Raw genomic sequence first — 19,418 nt, forward strand, 5'->3', positions numbered from 1 at the left:
GGAGTGCTTCAGTGGCTCCTGGGTTTTAAAATGCAGTCATAGCAGCGATGGCGGAGGACAGTGTGTTTATTATTATTCAGTTTTTCAGTAGTTAAGGTATATTTAATGAAATTAAACGTTTGAATTAAACAATGGGTGATCCTCAGGGCTCTTCGCATAAGTCTGATCTGGTTTGACTACTTAACTGAAAATGAGGAACCTGTCTTGGCCAAATGTAGAAAATACACTGAGCAGTGTTTTCTGTCTCATCCAGAGCCCCCTGCAGTCTAGAGCACTGTGCTCCGTTCTAACCCTTCTGTCCTCTGAAGCCTGGGCCATTCTATGCACTGCTCCCCTGTTCCTTCTGCTAGAGCCTGTAGTTCCTGCCCAGGCATCAGCCCTGACTTCTCAGAGCAGAAAAGGTCCAGTCCTGCTTCCTGGACTAGAGCAGCGTTCTACCACTGATGCTGAGACAATGCCATTAGGACGCCCTGTGCTTTGTTCGTGGGACATGCTGACAGCCAGCAGATGCTAGCCTGCGAGTCCTCATGGTCAGGCCTGAAAAGGCTGGTGTCAGCTTCTAATCCCTGGTGTCAGCTTCCAATCCGCTGTCTCCTCCGGCCCCCTGCCTTGCTCCTTCGGTGCTGTCCTCTGCAAAACCAAGACTTGAGGTCAGTCAGAACAGCATCCCTTGAACACATTTTCCTGGAGAGATGTGCTGACTTACTTCTTGAGAGAGAAGCAGGTGTGTCACTGAGCACAGAGGAGCCCACGGTGAGCAAGAGCAGTCTGGTGGGACCAAGCCTGCAGAATGCCCCTCACCTCCCCAGCTACAGGGGAAGCTCACCCCACCCCCCAACTCCCATGAGGAATCTGCTGATAGGCGGACAGTGCCCTGACTGTAGGGTCCGAATTCATGCCTCAGGGACTTGGGACCAGAAACACAATGAGAACTGGCTCGCCTTTCCAGAAGGATTCTGGAAGGTTGGGGGCTGCATGTTCCTGCTGTCTTCCTGTGCTTTAGATGCTAGGCCCCCCAGATGAGTCTTCCTGGTGATTTGCTCCCTCCCACGGCTCCTGCCTTACTCCTTACTTCCTGCACAAGGCTGGGAGGGGGACTTAGGTGATGTTAGCAGTATCAGAACCAGCTGTCTGGTCTGCAGTGTATGTGTCTGTATCCGTGTCTGTCTGTCTGTGTCATGATTAACCTCAGTCACCAGGGTCATGTGTAGGGGAAGCTGGAGTAGCTGTGAGCAGAGGGCAGAGGTTTCGGGGCCAACCCTGGTGGCATAGTGTTTATAGAGGGGCCCAGGAGGAGGAAACCTCAGGCAGCCATGTGAGAGGCAGCTGGAGGGGCAGGTCCGTGTGTGTGTGTGTGTGTGTGTGTGTGTGTGTGTGTGTGACACCAAGCTGGCCCAGTCAGCCAACAGGGTCTCAAGGGCAGGAGCGAGGATTGGGAAGAAAAAGACAGACAGACATTATGACATGACTCCAGCCAGTGCTGAGGCTGAGCGGCTTTAATTTTCCCAGGCAGCTTTTATGCGTTCTAGGTACTAGCAGAGAACAGGGCCAGAACAGGGCCGGTTCTTAGATCAAAGACAAAGTGATTGAACCCTGCAAAGAACAAGGAGATCACATCAGGTAGAAATCAAACAAAGCAATAAACAATGTCCCCAAGTCCCTGGGTCTGGGGCTTATCAGGATTACCAAGACAATAGGGAAGTCACACATTCCTTGGCCGTGTGTTCACCTTGATCCTTGCTTTAGTCCACATGAATATTCTTATCTGATCCTATTTCTTCCTTCAGAGCCCAGAGACAAGTACCTGCCAAGTTTCTATAAGCAACCAATTTCTATAAGCGGCACCCAAAGCTCTCCACATATATAGGAAGCAGCCTCCCTGAACACAGGCCTCCGCGGTTCTCAGCGCCATGTCCCCAGCTCAGACCTTAGGGTCCCCTCTCCAGACTGCTCTTGCAGTACGGGCTTTTCCTCAAGTGCTCTTTGCTACTCACTGAGTCAAGTGTGTAAGACTGGCCTGTTGTGTTGTCAAGTTGTGTTTAGGTGTGGGGCATGTATTTTCATAGACGTGTAAATTTCCCACCATTCACTGCTGTTTCCCACTGCTGATGACAGTGTGGCTAGCGTCCAGCCTGAGGCCGTGTGAGGAACACTGTCACACAAGTGTGCATTCACCTGGCCTGTTTCCCAGCTACTGTCTCCCGCGGTCATTCCCGCCGATGAGGAGTGGGTAGCCATGTGCACACCCATCTCTCAGTCACATCGGCTGCTGAGGAGGACGGGCACTTCCACATGTTCACTGGCACCGCCTTGCTTTTGTGAAGGGTTTGCTTCTGCTGCTTCCCATTTGTAACTGAGGAGCCTGCCTCTTTCGCCCGTTCGTGGGAATACCGCTACCTTCTGGAAGCTGGAAGTTAAGGGTATAGTTAAAAACAGTCTTCCAAGCAGGCATGGGAGTGGCACCAGGGGCATCCCCGGGTCGTCCCCTTCTGGGGAGCGTCTATCCCGGTGCGGCTCAGAGCCATGCCGCCCCACTGCAAAGCCACTATTTTGGCCTGGGTGGTCACTGGCACCTGCTGTTGCCCTTTCTTGGGCACAGTTCACGTGACAAAGCAGCAGCCAAGATGGAGGTGAGCAGAGGCGCTGCCCTTCGCGCGAGTGCTCTTCCCCACTGGAGTTGTGCTCCACGCCGGATCCCAGAGGCATCCACCCCATGCCTTAGTTTTTCTTTTATGACATAGGATCTGACTTGGTAAAGAGGTTTTACATTCTAGCAAGGCGGGATCCTCTGGAGCTGGAGTTGCAGGTAGTTTGCGAGTAGCTGGGAACTGAACTGGGGTCTCCTGGAAGAGCAGTGTGTACCCCTCACCAGTAGCTCTCTCCAGCCTCTCTATAATTATGGACTTAAGGCTAAGAGGCCATCTTTGTATAGCACTAGTCTGTCTGTGATATACTGTGCTGTAATTTTCTCTTGTTGAGCAAAACAAACCCCAAACAGTGAATCTGTGGTTTAAACAGCATGGCAGGGCCTGCTAAGGGGTCTTTGCCGTCATCTCCAGGTGGCATCCCTCAACTTGAGTTGGAGGCCTACGTAGAACAGCCGACACACCGCTGGCCTGACAGTGCTGGCTGCTCACTAGGCTGTCAAGTCCGTGTGGGCTCAGTTTGGTCCTCGTCAGTCTCTCCCCAGAGATGCTCAGTCTTCCTCACAACTTAGGGGCTGGCTTACAGTGCAGTGCAAGTTGCCCATTCCCAGAGACCCGGGGCCAGACATTAGCGTAGAGTGGCTGTGTGTGCTCAGTGGGTCACAGCTATCACAGAACCCACCCAGATTAAAAGGGAGAGGGCGCACGCACCGGAGGTGCTTGAGGCCCGAGCTCTGCACCTACTGACAGTCCCCTCCACCCTCCATCTAGCGCTGACTGCGGCTGCCGGGCGAGGAAAGCTGGAGGTCTGCGAGCTGCTGCTGGAGCGTGGAGCTGCCGTGTCCCGGGCCAACAGGAGAGGGGTTCCCCCTCTGTTTTGCGCCGCCCGCCAGGGCCATTGGCAGGTACCCAGGGGGCCCTGGATGAGCAGTGGGTGGGGTGGGGTTCACTGTTGAGACCACCTGTGGTCCTGGAGGCTCTTTCTCATCCCTGGCTTCTTCCATGTCCTTGTGACTGCTTCTCAGAAGCCAGCACGACAGACACATACAGTCAGTCAGATGAACTGACAGCCACGCCGGAGCCACAGTGGCTTCCTTAACTGCAAGAGGACTGGACTACAGCGGAAGAGGGTTCCCTGTGGCAGCATGTCTGCTGTTGTTATTTTTTTGTTGTTGTTTGTTTTTTTTTGTTTTGTTGTTTTTTTTTTTTGGATTTGGTTTTTTCGAGACAGGGTTTCTCAGAAATCTGCCTGCCTCTGCCTCCCAGAGTGCTGGGATTACAGGCGTGCGCCACCACCGCCCGGCTGCTGTTATTTTTATAGTGTGTTGGTACAACATATCTGATAGAGGGCTGCCATGGGGGTGCTTCTTGGAATAGCCATTCTTACGCCATCTTTAATTCAAGGGGACAGGGCATCGTTGTCCGGCAGCTTCTTGCTTTGTTCTGAAATCTCTGCCCACACTCGGTACCCTGTTACTCCTGGATGGTACGCACAGACGACTTCAAGACCACTCACTCGTTACAGAATAGTGCCTGTGACTAACCCTCTGCTTGTCTCAGTGTTCCCTAACTCACGGGGAAGGTGGGAGGGGTTTGCTGGTGAATGCAGTGAGAATGTGGGACTGTGCCACTTCTGCCGCTCTGGCAGTGTAACAACAGTAACGTGCCCAGGCAACTCTAGGCCGGCCCAGCGGATAAAGTGGCTTCACAAGGAGTGCACTGGACTCCTTCCTGAGTTTCTGCCTTTTCTCCCCAATGTTAGCAGCATGTGTGGCATAAAGCACATTGCCAGTGCTGGAAATGGGCTTCCAGAAGCTCTCCTAGCAGCTCTCCTCTGAGGACAGTCACCCCCTCGTGCTGCATCTTAGCAAAGCATGTGACCAAGGGTTCAGAGTTACTCTCCTGCCCTAGACCCTTTTCTCAGTATTGCCTGCAGACGTCAAGTTTGAGGAAGCTCGAGTCTCTTAGAACATTTATTTACAAACATTGTATTTACATTCCATCTATAGACTGGATGTAATGGTTGGTTACAGAACTGGTTGGCTGCAGACCTCCAGATACACAGGGCACCATGCTTCTCCTCAGTACGGAACATTAATGGCATCTGCTGGCACCTTCCTGTGCTGAGTTAACCCCACCTCTACCCAATGTGGCTGTCCTGTCAGCACCTAATTGTGACTGTCATGCCCCACTACTGTGTCTACCTGATATGTGATTCTTGTACTTATGATAACTGGCCACATATAAAGATACATAGAAGAGGGTTTTGTTGAAAATGAATATAGTGGAAAGATCATTTGGGCCCCACGCATCACGCTGCTGGTGGGAACGATGGCGAAAGTGACTGTGGCAGAGAGACGGCTTCTCAGTGCTCGTTCTCGGTGCTTCTTTCAGGTTGTCAGGTTGCTTTTGGATCGTGGCTGCGACGTGAACCTGAGTGACAAGCAGGGCCGGACACCTCTCATGGTGGCTGCCTGTGAAGGACACCTGAGCACCGTAGAATTTCTCCTCTCAAAAGGTGCGGCATGGTGCAGTGGCTTCTTTAGTGGGAAGAACTTTGTGCTTTTGGCTTCCCGGTTAGACATTTTCTAAGGCCTGATGCAGCCCAGGTGCTTATGGTCCAGCTTTGGTGAGGACCCTCTGCCATCTGCAGATCTGCTCAGGTTAACATGTGGGGCCCTCAGCAGAGCAGTCTGGGTTTATCGAGTTCTATGAATGTGTTACTAGTCTTGGGGCAACCTATGCCCCTCCTCAGTAAGCTGTTTAAAAGAACCAAATTAAAAGTAGAAAGCAGACAAGGGAGATTTTTCAGTGGGAATATGGACGAAGATTCAGCAGCCTCAAGTCCATCTTTGGAGTCTTGAAGTGAAATACACGTTTAACTCAAGGGCCAAGGATATGTGCATCTAAGCAGTCCTCAAGGTGTGGTCCCACCCACCATTGAGCCATCATTGTCTGGACTTCCATCTTGTCCTGTTAGGAGTTCCAACAAGTTATTAAAACTCTAAAAGCTCTTTTTGGGAGACAAGTCCTCCCTCTGCCTGGTGCTTTTCCTTCTCTTAGCATGAGATTCTTAGGGAAATTTCCATTCTTTGGGATCTGGTGTTCAGCAGTCTGAGACTAGATTGGGAGACCCAAGTATCCCTTTAGGCCATCTTCATTCCGCCAGCCAGTTATAAATGGACTCTTCTCTCAGGTGCTGCTCTTTCTTCCCTGGACAAAGAGGGCCTGTCGGCGCTGAGCTGGGCTTGTCTGAAGGGTCACAGGGCAGTGGTCCAGTACTTGGTTGAAGAAGGAGCAGAGATAGACCAGACAGACAAAAACGGCCGCACTCCCTTGGACCTGGCCGCCTTCTACGGTGATGCAGAGACCGTGAGTACTAATGAATGTTCACTTGTGGAGTGTGCACCTGCTCCTGTGTGTGCACTTCCAGTGTGTGTACTTCTGGTGTACCTGCCTCTGTGTGTGCATTTCTAGTGTATGCATCTGTTCCTATGTATGTGCACCTGCTCCTGTGTATACACTTCTAGTGTGTGCATTTAGAGTGTGTGTTCTTCTGGTGTACCTGCCACTGTGTGTGCATTTCCGGCGTGTGTACCTGTTCCTGTGTGTGTACTTCTAGTGTGTGTACTTCTGATGTATATGCTCCTGTGTGTACACTTCCGGTGTGTGCACTCCCAGTGTGTGTACTTCTGGTGTACCTGCCACTGTGTGTGCATTTCCAGTGTGTACACCTGCTCCTCTGTGTAGAATGGGTCATCATGGGAGTTGGTTCATAGCCCCCTACAAAGTTGTGTCTGACATGGACTGTGTGTGTATACACACATGCCCAGATAGTATAGGTATATGGAATCTTTTCAATGGTCTGTAACTCTTATGTGCAGTTCAGTCCAAGACTATTAGTCAAGATATTTTTTAATAATACGTCTTTTATAAAGATTTATTTATTTTATTTTATGTATATGAGTACATTGTTGCTATTTTCAGGCACACCAGAAGAGGGCACCAGATCTCTTTAGAGATGGTTATGAGCCATCTTATGGGTGCTAGGAGCTGAGCTCTACTGTAGCCAAGGTTGGCCTTGCACTTGTGATCTTCCTGTCTCTACCTCCCAAATACTCTGGTGGCAGGTGTACACCACTGTACTTGGCAGGTGTACACCACTGTACTTGGCAGGTTTCCTGCTTTTAGCTTCCTAAGGACACCCCACCAGCACACAACCTCAGGCTGTGTGAATCTGTGTGTCTGGAGCAAGCCAGAGCTCATGGCTGAAGCCATCGCTAATTGCAGGTGAGCAGGCGGGGCAGGCCCAGATCATACACCTCAGCACACACCTGCCTGCCTGTGGGTTTCTTCCTCATCACTGGCAGTGGTCAGCTGAGCTGATCGTTGACAACAGAAGAGATTTTCACAGTCGTAGTGCCTCTCTTTGGTGTTACATTGGTTTTATTTCCACCCTCCTCACCCCACAGCCCCATGACTACAGCCATCTGAAATGGGTATTAGCTAAGACTGTGCACTCCCACAGTCAGAAGGCAGAACTGGGCAGGGGCCTGCTCCTGCCAGGGAATGCTTGTCATGTTTCTGCTGTCCCTGCTGCTGTAGGTGCTGTATCTGGTGGAGAGGGGAGCCGTGATAGAACACGTGGACCACAGTGGGATGCGCCCCCTGGACAGAGCCATCGGCTGTCGAAACACTGCTGTAGTGGTTACCCTGCTTAGGAAAGGAGCCAAGCTAGGTCAGTGAGCCCCACTTCCATTCGGCAGAGCCAGAGGGTTGACTTCCGCATCGTACCTGAAAGACCTAAAGAGTACCTGCTAAGGGGTGGGAGAGTGCACAAACCACCCCCCATTCCTTCTCTTCTGTCTAATGTCTCATTTAATTGAAGACATTCAGAAAACTGAAGCTGCGAATTATTCTCCTCTTTTAAAAAAATGAATACAAGTTACACACAGAGGTCAAAGGACAGTTCACGGGAGTTAGTTCTTCTGTCTTGTGGGCCTCCAGCCGTGGAGGCGAATGCTTCCAGCTGCTGAGCCGTATTGCTGGCCTTTAGCTTATAACATTCTTTCCAGCTAGGTAGAGAACAGAGGCTAAGGAGGAGGGTCGAGAGGCAAGTGGATTTCTGAGTTCGAGGCCAGCCTGGTCTATAGAGTGAGTTCCAGGACAGCCATGGCTACACAGAGAAACACTGTCTCGAAAAAACACACACATACATACACACACACACACAAAGGGAGGAGGGACACTGGGATAGGAATAGACACGTCAGGAAGTATTAGTGTCTTAGTTTTTTACTGCCATGGCGAGAACAAGGCCGAGGCAACCTACAGAAGTTTACTGGGGAGTTACCGTTCAGAGGGTGAGTCCGTGGCCATCACGGCAGGGAGCGTGGCAGCAGGCCGGCCGGCCCTAGAGCAGGAGTTGAGAGCTTAGGTCTCCTTCAGAAGCACGAAGCCTCTGATAGAACTGGGAAGGACGTGGGCTTCTGAAGCCTCCAGGCTCACCCCTGTGGCACACATCCTCTCAGGAGGCCACGCCTCCTAACCCTTCCCAGCCTATCAGATGCGTGAGCCTGTGAAGACCATTCTCGTCCAGAACGCACTTAGGCTCTGCTTCCGTGGCGGATGGACAGAGCATCAGGGGGGACCGGATGGTTTTCTGCGGAGCAGCTGCTGTTCTAGAATTATCAGTGGCAGCTTGATGAGAAAGTCATAGCTCCAGTGCACACAGTTTCTGAGAAGGAGACACTGAGGAGGTCCTTGGAGCAGGAGTGGGCACATACTGGGGTGGCATGGGGGTGCCGTGGGGGCCTGCCATGGCTAGCAGAGCGTCCCGTAGATTCTGCGTGGATGCAGAAACTACCGGAGTGCCCCGGGTTTTGTTTGCTCTCCAGGCCCTTTGACCATGAGTAGTTGTGGGTAGAGGAGACTACGTGGGAAACGATTTGTCCCGGCATTCAGCAGTTTCCCATTTTTACCTTGATCCTGAACATAGTGGGAAATACCATCTTTTTACTTGAAAAACAACAAAAACACAAAACACTGGAGCTCAGTGGCCTAGCAGTGTCCCAAGGCTGGGTTCGGGGCTAGAGGGAGGGCTGTAGCCAGTGTAGAGCAAAAGAGAAGCTGGACAGGCCCCGGGACAGGGGCCTCAGGACAGTGACCTCTCCCCCTGCCTGCTGTACTGGGTGCTGCAGGAAATGCAGAAGGAACCTTTGAGGGTTTGATGCTGTCAGTGGAAGGCATGCACCTTAATTTCTGTTAGCAGAACGGTGAGGAAAGCTTTTGTGGGCATCAGTGATCCCTCATGGGGGCTGGCGAGGATAAAATAGTTGAGAGGCTTTAGCCAGCTTGCCGGTGCCCTGCTGCCAGAAGCCCCGAGACCCGGCCCAGCACTGGCCTTGCTGTGAGTTCCTGTAGCTTGTACTGTGGAGTGGGGGGAGGGGGGCTGCAGAAGGGAGCTGCTTCCTCTGGGCTGAGGGAGCGAGCACCCCTGACGGCCTGTTTATTTTACAGGAAATGCCGCTTGGGCGATGGCCACTTCCAAACCTGATATTTTGATCATACTTTTACAGAAATTGATGGAGGAAGGAAATGTGATGTACAAGGTGAGTGGCTTCGTCTCTTTCTGTGCCGGCACCGTTGACCTGGGGTCACCCCTCAGTTTGGTGTCGGATGCTGTAGCCATGCAGGGCAGTGACTCTGTAAGAATGGAAGTTCCAAAACATCCCAGCATGACCTCTTATCCAGATGCCTGCAGATCTCCAGACAACTGCACCTCAGTGGGAAAGGACGTGTCTGCGTTTGAGGACAGTCTATACTAATACTGCAGGTGGTGGCTACTGCGTGAAGGAGGGCCACTGGGTCAGCTGGCATAGCCGACAGGACGGTCCCTTGGTTTTCCCACCTTTCAAAGTTCCAATTATGGCCCTGGACCCAGTCAGGAGGTGCATGACAAAAGACACCAAGAAGCATTTACAGAAGGAAAGCATGTCTAGGAAGGGATGGTGCAGGAACCTTAGTTAACTCTGAATCCTAGGCCCTGCTGGTAGACAGAGGGAACTGAGTCTTATAAGTTGTCCTTGGAAGTCCAAACGTGTTCTGTGGCGTGCCTGTGCCTACCTCATACAAATATATACAAAATAAATATTTTAGAAAGAAAATTAAAACCATTCAGTGTCATGCCCCTCCCACAACCTTTTACCTTTCAGATCTTAATTCTATAAATTTGGGAGTTTTAAGTGCTTTCAGTGATATTATTTAATGTGGTCAAGTAATATATTCTCAGTTACTCAAAAGACAGTTAATTTTTTTTTCAGTTTTTTTTTCACGTTCCCCCAGAAATGGAAATAAGACCCACAACTTCATAAATTTAACTTCAAAATTTCTCCAGAGAGCTATCAGTTTAGATCCCTGGTGGGTAGCCTGGAGTGTGTGCCTCAGGCTCTGCCTGAGTCTGTGTGGACTGGGCGGCCCACTGCCTGGTCAGTGGTAGTCACTGGTTATATATGCACAGGCAAGGGGGTGTGTCTGTGCCCCAGGGAAACTATAAATACACACCTGTGAGGGGCGGGTGGCCACACCTGGGTTAGGCAGCTGCGTAGGCCCTTTGCATAGGTGACTATTCTTTCATGACCTGTAATTAGGTAGAATTTAGAGTATGGGGGAGGGATCCAAGATTACAACTGCTTTAATCCTTTCACTACTGGCTTTATTTGCTATGCTCTTGTTTCTTTCTGTTGTTGTTTTTTCATAGTAACAATAACTAGGCATATAGCATGACCCAGCAGGATTCCCAGCTTGAAGTCGGTTGGAAATTGAGTTCAGGGTGTATATTGTTGTGCCTTTGAAGTGGTTTTAATATGGATTCTGCTAGGTAATTATGTCAGAAATATCAAGCCATTTCCAACAGGCTGCAGTTCCAGCTGTGCAGCGAGGCTGACTGAGCAAACGGAGTTCTTTAGCCTCGTGAGTGGTGTACTGCGGCTCTGATTTCTAAAGCCAATCTGCCAGTGCTTCTAAAAGAAAAATTATTATTCTACACCCAACTGCAGGTTTATCCATGAGGCGCTGGCTGCCTTAGAAACCATGGCATCTTTTTTCATCTGGTTTCTATTATACGTGAAATTAAAATGTATTTCAGAGAAACATGGTTCTTGAAATAACACTGAAATTAGATGTGAGAAGATAATTGGATGCCGAAGATGGAGACTTAGTGATTTATTTTATTTTATTTTTGCAGTTTGCAAACGCCTTCTTGTTGTGCCATGTTTTTTTCCTTGTGGTATGACGACCTGTGAGGACCGTGCAGTCTGAGAGTTGAGTGTTCAGACTGCCGTGTCCTGGTCCCTACACCTAGTCATCTGGGTCCTTTTCATGTGCTGTGAAGATTTTACATGAGGGTCTTCAGCATGGTGGTTCATCTCAGATCTAGCCCCTGGGAAAGAATAACTTTATGGTTTTTGAATCCTAGAAAGGGAAGATGAAGGAGGCAGCCCAGAGGTACCAGTATGCCCTCCGGAAGTTCCCTCGGGAAGGGCTGGGAGAAGACATGAGGTCATTCAATGAACTGAGAGTCTCCCTCTATCTCAATCTGTCTCGGTGCCGAAGGAAAACAAACGTAAGCTGGTAGCTGTTGCCCCTCCCAGTTCTTTGGCTGTAGGTGAAGGCCAGGTCCTCAGCCCAGTCTTGTGACTGACTGGGGTGCTGTAGGGACCTGCTGCTCTCAGGGACCCCTCCTAGGTCACAGCCACTGTCCACCTCACAGAGTGCTGATGGGAAGCACTTAGATTGATAGAATGTGCTTAGGTTGAATTTCCTTTGCTTCAGTGGAAGCAGCAAATGCAGGCTGTGCCCTGTCCCTGCCAGCTGTGACTGCCAGAGTTATCAATGGTGGAGGGCCTTTTCTCTCCACGTTCAAGAAAAGTCCAACGTCCATTACGGTTGACCTGCCTTGTGGCTCTTGGGTTTGTTTAGTAAATACTGCCAGTGTATAACCTGTAGTGGTCAACTTGTACTTGTTAGTAGTAGACATTGTGTACTTCTTCCTGATGTTTTGAACTTTGCCCCACTCCCAGCCCAACCCCTAGCTCCCTTCCGCCCCACCCTCTAGCCCCGCCCCTCCACCTGCTCCCAGCCCCACCCGCCCCTAGTTCCACCCCCCCCTACCCCCCTAGTCCCACCCTTAGCCCGCTTCAGCCCCACCCTCTAGCCCCGCCCCACCCTCTAGCCCCGCCCCTCCACCCCGCTCCCAGCCCTTGTAAGGCACCTGCCCTGGGGTCCACACCTGCCTGCACACAGACACCTACTGGCTCTTGGCCTGGCCCGGCTCCTGCTCACTTTACTTTCTGTGTGCTGCTGCACAACTTTCTCCAGAGCCACAATTGCTACTTCTGTGCTTAAGGGCAGACTAGGGCAGAAACGGGGGTGGGGGGGTAAGGGGATGTACCTGCCCTGCTCTCAGGACCCCGCAGGGACCCAGGCTCTGCTACCCTTAGGAGACAGGCCTTTCTCTCAGTGCTGCTTCTGACCTTATTCAACTGTTGATACCAGGACTTTGGCTTGGCAGAAGAATTTGCTTCAAAGGCTCTGGAATTGAAACCCAAATCCTACGAAGCCTTTTATGCCCGGGCAAGAGCAAAAAGGAACAGCAGGTACTGTCTGGGGTTACCCACGTGACTCCTGGGGCATTTTTTCCTGGGAGGTCAAACCTGCTAGTTGAGTTTGAGGGTGTTTTCCTTCATCAGAGTTATTAGACACTTCTCATTCCTTTCAATAAAAACCAGTAGCTTCCAAGAGGCACGGTCGTGGACGTTACTATTAGTGGCTAGCATTCATTTTCTTGACATTCTGGTGTCTTCCCCACTGTACCCCCAACACAACACCTGCTGAGTTCTTGTCTCATATGGGATGGACAATTAGGGGTGACCCAGGAACAGAGGAGGTTAGGTCCGAACTCTGAGTTAGAAAGGAACATGAGAAAGGCCAGAGAGGGCCTCAGACAGAAACCAGCGTTCAGAGGGACAGGGTTCTGAGAGCACCCAGATCAGAGGCCCAGAGTCACAAAGCCCTGGGTTGGAGGGCAGCACTGTTCACCCCGTGCCAGTCAACTCTGGGCTTAGCCGGCAAGTCCCTGGACCTCCCCCGCTTCCCTGTAGGACATTGGCCTAAAGGGGCCCCCAGAGCCTGCTCATGTGTGCCTCTAATCACGGCGTATGCTTTCATCTGAAGGCAGTTCCTGGCTGCTCTGGCTGACCTGCAGGAGGCTGTGAAACTCTGTCCCACCAATCAGGAAATCAAGAGGCTTTTGGCCCGCGTTGAAGAAGAGTGCAAGCAACTCCAGAGGAACCAGCAGCAAAAACAGCAGGGTGCCCTGCCTGCCCCACCCAACGACTCGGATAATGAAGAGGATGCACCAGCCTCCAGTTTAAAGGACCACTTCCCCATTGAGGAGGCAGAAGAGGAAGAAACCTCTTCACAGGAAGAGCCCATTTCCCCGACTCCCAGACCCCAGCCTCCACCGTCTGTCCCCTCTCCATATATCCGGAACCTTCAAGAGGGATTACAGTCCAAAGGCAGGCCAGCGTCCCCACAGAGCAGGGCAGGAGTCAGCAAGCCCCTGAGAGAGACTGTAGCTCAGCCCGGCTTGGTTATGCAGCCTACCAAACAGGCTCAGATAGTGAAGACCAACCAGCATCTAGGATCTGGGCAGTCTAGCATGAGAACCAGTAACACAAAAACACAAGTCTCTTCTCAGAACCCTCCCCCGAGTCCGATGCCCGGTAGAGGATCTGCAGCCCCTGCCGGGAGCAGAAACCAGCATTTAGAGGGAACAGGTCCCTTCACTGCAGGAACTGGTGGTGCCCACTTCGGGGATCGGCTGGGCGCCAGCCAGAGCCTACAGCTGCCACGCAGTGAGAGCGGCACTGCGTATCCTCTGCCGAGCAAGGTCAAAGCCGCCGAGAGGCTCCTGGCCCACGCGTCCGTGGCTGTGGACGTGGCTCCTCCAGGCCAGGGCGGACCGGTGAGCTGCGGCGACGTGCGGCCCCCGGCTTCCCTCTCTGGCTCCGGTTCCTCTGGCTCCCCATCGAGCAGTGTAAAGATGTCAAGCTCTACCAGTAGTTTGACTTCAAGCAGTAGTGTTTCCGACGGATTCAAGGTCCCAGGACCAGACTCCCGAATCAGAGACAAAGGGACAACCCAGGTGCAGGGCGGCACTGCCGAGCACCGGCCCCGCAACACGCCATTCATGGGCATCATGGACAAGACCGCCAGGTTCCAGCAGCAAAGCAATCCTCTGCCCAACCGCTCCTGGCACTGCCCGGCGGCAGAGGGGCTGCAGTCTAACTCTGAGAAACCCACTCTCAAGGCAGGAGGATACTGTAGCCAAGCCAAACCGTGCTCAGTTTCCCCGCTGAGCATGGCTGTCCACAATGGGGCTCAGGTGAAGGAGCTGGAAGGGAACAAGTGCCAAATCCCAGCCCTCTGTCCAGACAACAGGATCACTAAGGGTGTTCCTCATCTGTATCCAGAGGGCGGCTCTAAGCAGCCACTTCATGTCAGTTCGGAAGCCCACAGGAGCCACCTCACTTCAGCGAAACCAAAGCGATCGTTCATAGAGTCCAATGTGTGAGCCTTAGCAACCCCTGTGTAGAATCTGGAGGCAGTCTGTTGGCTCGTGGTAATAAATAGTGTCTTTTTTTTTTCCATAATAAAAATTACATGTTAGCCATATTTTCCACCTCTTGGGTGGATCTGATGCCATTGACATTAAAACTGTAGGATACAGCTCTAGTCAGTAGCTAGAAATCAACCATACATACAGAAAACAAACACTAAACAGCGTTGGAAACTCTGGTCGGCTTCTATCTGGCGACTTAAAGGCTGCCAAGAAGACATCAGCTGCTGCCCTTCTCCTAGGAGATCATTGTGTTCTGTGTAAAAAGCACACGTACTTAGAGAAGGAAAAAAAAGTCCACTGGTAAAAGTGTCTAACTCCTGGCATAATATCTGGAAGTGTATTCTGGAAAAGATGGGGGTGGGATTTTTTTTTTTTTTAAGACACAGATCCCTTGAGTCCAACCTGTTCTTACATATGTTTAAAAATCGCAGCCTGAGTGATTTCTAACTGGATGTAAATGTGACTTTTCTCCTGTATGCGCAATACAAGCGCTGCCAAGAGTCTTCCCGTCATGGCGGTGACTCGGGAGGATCACACGCCTACTTCCACGATACAGCCATTTGTAGAGTATTTTTATAGCCCCCTTTTTGGGACTATACGTATGTTTCATGGTGTTGCTGATAAGAAGGAACAGGCTAGCTAGAATTTTGATTGGTGTCCAGGGCAGAGTTGTGCAAAAGTACCAAGGCCAGTACTCTTGGTGACGGCTACCAATTAGCTCTCACTGGTTCCAAAAGTGTTCTGGACAATGACGGTCCCCAAAACAAGCCTCTGATGTCCTCCAGAGACAGTGTTCAGACAGGATCCTTCAGGTCTGGGTGGTGGTTTTCATTTCCCTACACAGCCCGTTATTTCATAGCCAAGTGTCATATATATATGTGTGTGTATGTATAAATAGCTAGCCCGTTTTATTCAGGCGTGTAAATATAACTGAAGGGAAGTTAATCTAAAGACCGACAACAGAACCCCGCCGCCGTCTCGTCTCTCCGCATGCTCCTTGTAAGCTCCATCCACGCTGGCCGCCGCACTGGGCGAGCGGGGCGCCATCACGGCTCGCGACAGTGTACCCGCAAAGGCACTTTATCTCATTTGAATGGACACCTCCGAGGTGTTACTTAAATCCAAGCTGACACATATTTTTCATCTGTAAAGATAAGGTACAGGAATAAACCTTGGTTTAAGGTATTTTTATATGAAAATGGTGTTATTGGAAGATGTTCAAATGCTGGTTTGAGAGAGGTGGGGGGGAGTATTTTATATGTTGAGATGTGAAATGTATTTTCTAGAATCGGGGAGAAGGAAGTTCTATATTTGCAGACTGTTTTAAACGTGAGTACCCACGATGCTCCCGTGAACATGGTTAAGGTTTTATACGCAAAGGAACCTTGCAGCGTCGTTCAGTGTGTCCGTTCCTGTGTGCAGAGCGCTTTGTACAAACAGCAAGGCCGTTTTTATAAGCTCGCTCTGAGTTCTGCTCCGATTCCTATGGCTTATTTATTGTTTTCCTTAATATTTGTGAAAGTCTTACTCTTTTGTTATGTAGTTTGTTTCTGCACAACTACTGTACTTTTCCACGTGGAATAAAAACCATTACTCCAAGTGGGCTGGCCTTCATCACTCAGCGGTGAGCAGACAGGGATGCTTCCCACAGGAGAGCAAACGGGACACCGCCCATGGCTCTGCCTCGCCCTGTCACCCTGAAGACTGAAAAGCACATTTACTTTTACTACGGCAACAAGCACATGTCAGAGTAAGGTAGAAGCCTCTAGAAATTCCAAAGCACTCTAGTCTCATAATTAGTGATTTTGCCTTAAATAGGAGAAAAGCCCGGGACGAGCATGTGGAGTAACGTCTCTGGCCTCGGAGAGCTGGACACTGTAAGTGCTGGGGGCGCGCCACGCCCTCGGGACAGCTGCAGCTTCAGCTGTTTCTTCCCATCGAAACTGTCTTTATGACCACCGGTTTGTCTCAGACCATTTAAGAAAAGAGATTGTTCTGGTTGTATCATGATAAAATTCTTGCTCGAAGTATTTTATATTTATATAGTTTTCATTTAAAAAAATATGAGCCAGGCGGTGGTGGCGCACACCTTTAATCCCAGCACTCTGGGAGGCAGAGGCAGGCGGGCTTCTGAGTTCGAGGCCAGCCTGGTCTACAGAGTGAGTTCCAGGACAGTCAGGGCTACACAGAGAAACCCTGTCTCGAAAAAACCAAATCCAAAAAACAAAACAAAATTTCGAGACTTTCCCATATGCACGCTGTATTCACTATCTCTCTGGTTCCCTGCCGTCCATCCAAGGCCTCCTCCCGTGGTGCCCCCCCCCCCCCGTGCTCCCTCAAACTCATGATCCTTCAGTTATTGTCACACACACACACACACACACACACACACACCTAACCTGTTGAGTCCAGTTAGTGTTGCTCGGATGTAATGCATCTCCCTCATCAGTGTTGGCACATTTCTGGGGTTTTTTCTTTTAAAAGTTCTTTTTAAATTTTTTTTGAGAATTGCACACACTCCTCCAGTTTCACTCCTCAGGTCCCTGCGTGCCTGTCGCCCACGGGTCTTCAGAACCCCACGGTTTGCTTTGTTTTCACTCACCTACTAAGCGCAGTTAGTGCTGCGCGTGGGTGTGGGGCGCTCTGTGGAGCAAGGGAACCTAGCACCGGAAACACCTTCCAGAAGATTCTCCCCCCTTGGCAGCTGCCACTGCCAGGAAAGGGTAACTTGGACTCTGCAGCCGAATATTAATTTAGGTTGCTGTTTTGTTGGTGATAGTGCTTACAAGCCTGAGCATCTCCCCCCCCACCCCCCCACCCTCCCACCCCTCCAACCCCCCCACCCCCCACCCCCCATTCCCCCCACCCCGCACTGTTTCAGAGAGAAAACACAAGGATGGGCCAGGAGGGCCCGAGGAGGGCGGGCAGTTCTCATCCTGACTCTCCTGCCAGCGTGTGTGTGTGTGTGTGTGTGTGTGTGTGTGTGTGTGTGTGTGTGTGTGTGAGAGAGAGAGAGAGAGAGAGAGAGAGAGAGAGAGAGAGAGAGAGCGCATTACCTTGCTGTTCCGACTTAGTTTGGTAACGACAGATGCTCATTATCCAGGAAGGAGTGAAAGCTTGGGAACCTCCAGGTCAGAGGCACTGGGCTCTCCCTGCTCCCCACCTTCGCCTGAAGCAACCCTGGCCCGCAGCGTCCAGCAGGGGGCGCGCCTTGACCCTTCCGGTGATGTGGTCTTGCATTAGGCTGTGAAGAGGGAATTGTTTGGTATCTTCTGTTTATATAAAAAGTGCTGAACTTTAGTTTTTCAGGGATTTTGCTTTATAAGCACTTAAGACATCTAAAAAAATGCCTTTAAATTGCCCTTTCTAGCAGTGACTTTCAGTGATTGTTACCTTTTATGTAAAAACCTAGCCAAGCTTCCAGCAACTGTGTGTGTGTGTGTGTGTGTGTGTGTGTGTGTGTGTGTGAGAGAGAGAGAGAGAGAGAGAGAGAGATGCTTTAATGGTGACTCTCTTCTAAATTAGAATGTTAGAAATAACAATTTCTCTCCAGATTGCAATGTGGAGCACCACCTTGTAGAACCCATTTTTACTGTTTTGCTCACAATGAAACTGTAAGTCACGTAGAATAAGATATATGACCTACAATAATAGATGGTGACGGGGTCTGCCTGGGAAACAAAAGAAATCCAGCTCAGCATGTGTCCAGCTCACAATGCGGTGATTACACAGAAAGGGCATTTTTTGGCAGCTAGAGCTGGCAACTTTCTGTGAAGGAATTTACTGTGTGTTTATGAAATAGGAGAAAGTAAACGGTGTCTTTACCTCATTTGCCCCCAATTTCTTTTTGTTTTCTTTGTTTTGTTTTGGGGTCTGGGTTTCTCTGTGAGGTCCTGGCTGTCCTGGATTCATTCTGTAGACCAAACTGGCCTCGAAGTTAGAGATCCACCTGCCTCTGCTACCCAATGGGATTAAATGTGCGGACCACCACTACCCAGCTGTTTTTCCTTTTCTTTTTCTTTTTTTTAATTTCTAAGAGGTATTTTATTTATGCACAGCAGACTGGGACAATCTTGTAATTAAATGTCCACAATGCTTTTCATTTAGAAAATATTTTTTTTCTTTTTGGTTTTTCGAGACAGGGTTTCTCTGTGTATCCCTGGCTGTCCTGGAACTCATTCTGCAGACCAGGCTGGCCTTGAACTCAGAAATCTGCCTGCCTCTGCCTCTAAGTGGGATTAAAGGCGTGTGCCACCACTCCTGGCTAGAAAATGCTTTTTAAGGTGTGTTTGTTTTATTTATATGAGTATTTTTTTAAAAAATCTTTCCTTTTAGATTTATTTTTTTATGTATGTGAATACACTATCCATCTCTTCAGACACACCAAAAGAGGGCTTTGGATCCCATCACAGATGGTTGTGAACCATTATGTGGTTGCTAGGAATTGAACTCAGGACCTCCAGTATTTTTTCCTTCTGAATTAAGTCTGTTTGCTTTGTGTATTTCTGATGCTTGTGGAGGCCAGAAGAGGGCACTGGATTCCCAGGACCTGGAGTGGCAGGGTCGTAAACCACTATGTAGACTCTGGAAACTGAACCCTAGCTGTAGGAAGGACAGCCAGTACTCTTAACTGCTGCCCCACTTCTCCAACCCCTCATTTACAAGATTTTCTAATTTTTATTTTCTATGGTGCTGCATGAATGATAGAGCACTTTCCTACTGGGCCTTCCCACGGGCCTTTTAAATTTTCATTCAGTTATTAGTTTGTATATTCACCCATACATTCATCTTGTTTGAGACAAGGTCTATTTATTTACAGCCCAAACAACACCCCTTGCACACACACACCCCCCCCACACAGGGTCTCTCCCCTTCCCCATCCCCTTCTCCTTTGAGAGCCTGCCCCAGTATTTCCCACCTTGCCCTCACCACACACACACACACACAGTCTCTGTGGGGATAGGTATATCCTCTCCTACTGAGGCCAGACAAAGTAATCCTGTTGGGGAATGGGTTCCACAGGCAGCAAACAGCTTTGGTGACTAAACTGCATGTCTGCTCCATACGTTCCAGCCGCCTCGGACCGGCCTG

At 50.2% G+C, this 19,418-nt stretch overlaps 1 protein-coding gene across 2 annotated transcripts in view; it reads left to right on the forward strand.

Annotated features, from left to right (window-relative positions):
- Tanc1 (tetratricopeptide repeat, ankyrin repeat and coiled-coil containing 1) overlaps positions 1-15,926 on the forward strand; it is a 236,520-nt gene extending 220,594 nt beyond the window's left edge. For both annotated transcript variants that reach the window (XM_052182540.1, XM_052182541.1), the window contains exons 20-27: positions 3,417-3,550; positions 5,040-5,163; positions 5,842-6,017; positions 7,251-7,383; positions 9,164-9,255; positions 11,121-11,267; positions 12,200-12,300; positions 12,878-15,926. In XM_052182540.1, coding sequence (XP_052038500.1) covers positions 3,417-3,550; positions 5,040-5,163; positions 5,842-6,017; positions 7,251-7,383; positions 9,164-9,255; positions 11,121-11,267; positions 12,200-12,300; positions 12,878-14,279 — 2,309 coding nt within the window. In that variant the 3' untranslated portion in view covers positions 14,280-15,926. The remainder of the gene's footprint in view (positions 1-3,416; positions 3,551-5,039; positions 5,164-5,841; positions 6,018-7,250; positions 7,384-9,163; positions 9,256-11,120; positions 11,268-12,199; positions 12,301-12,877) is intronic.
- The last annotated feature ends 3,492 nt before the right edge of the window (positions 15,927-19,418 follow it).

Source organism: Apodemus sylvaticus, chromosome 5 (genome assembly GCF_947179515.1).
Source record: "Apodemus sylvaticus chromosome 5, mApoSyl1.1, whole genome shotgun sequence".
In the NCBI taxonomy this organism is placed as follows: domain Eukaryota; kingdom Metazoa; phylum Chordata; class Mammalia; order Rodentia; family Muridae; genus Apodemus; species Apodemus sylvaticus.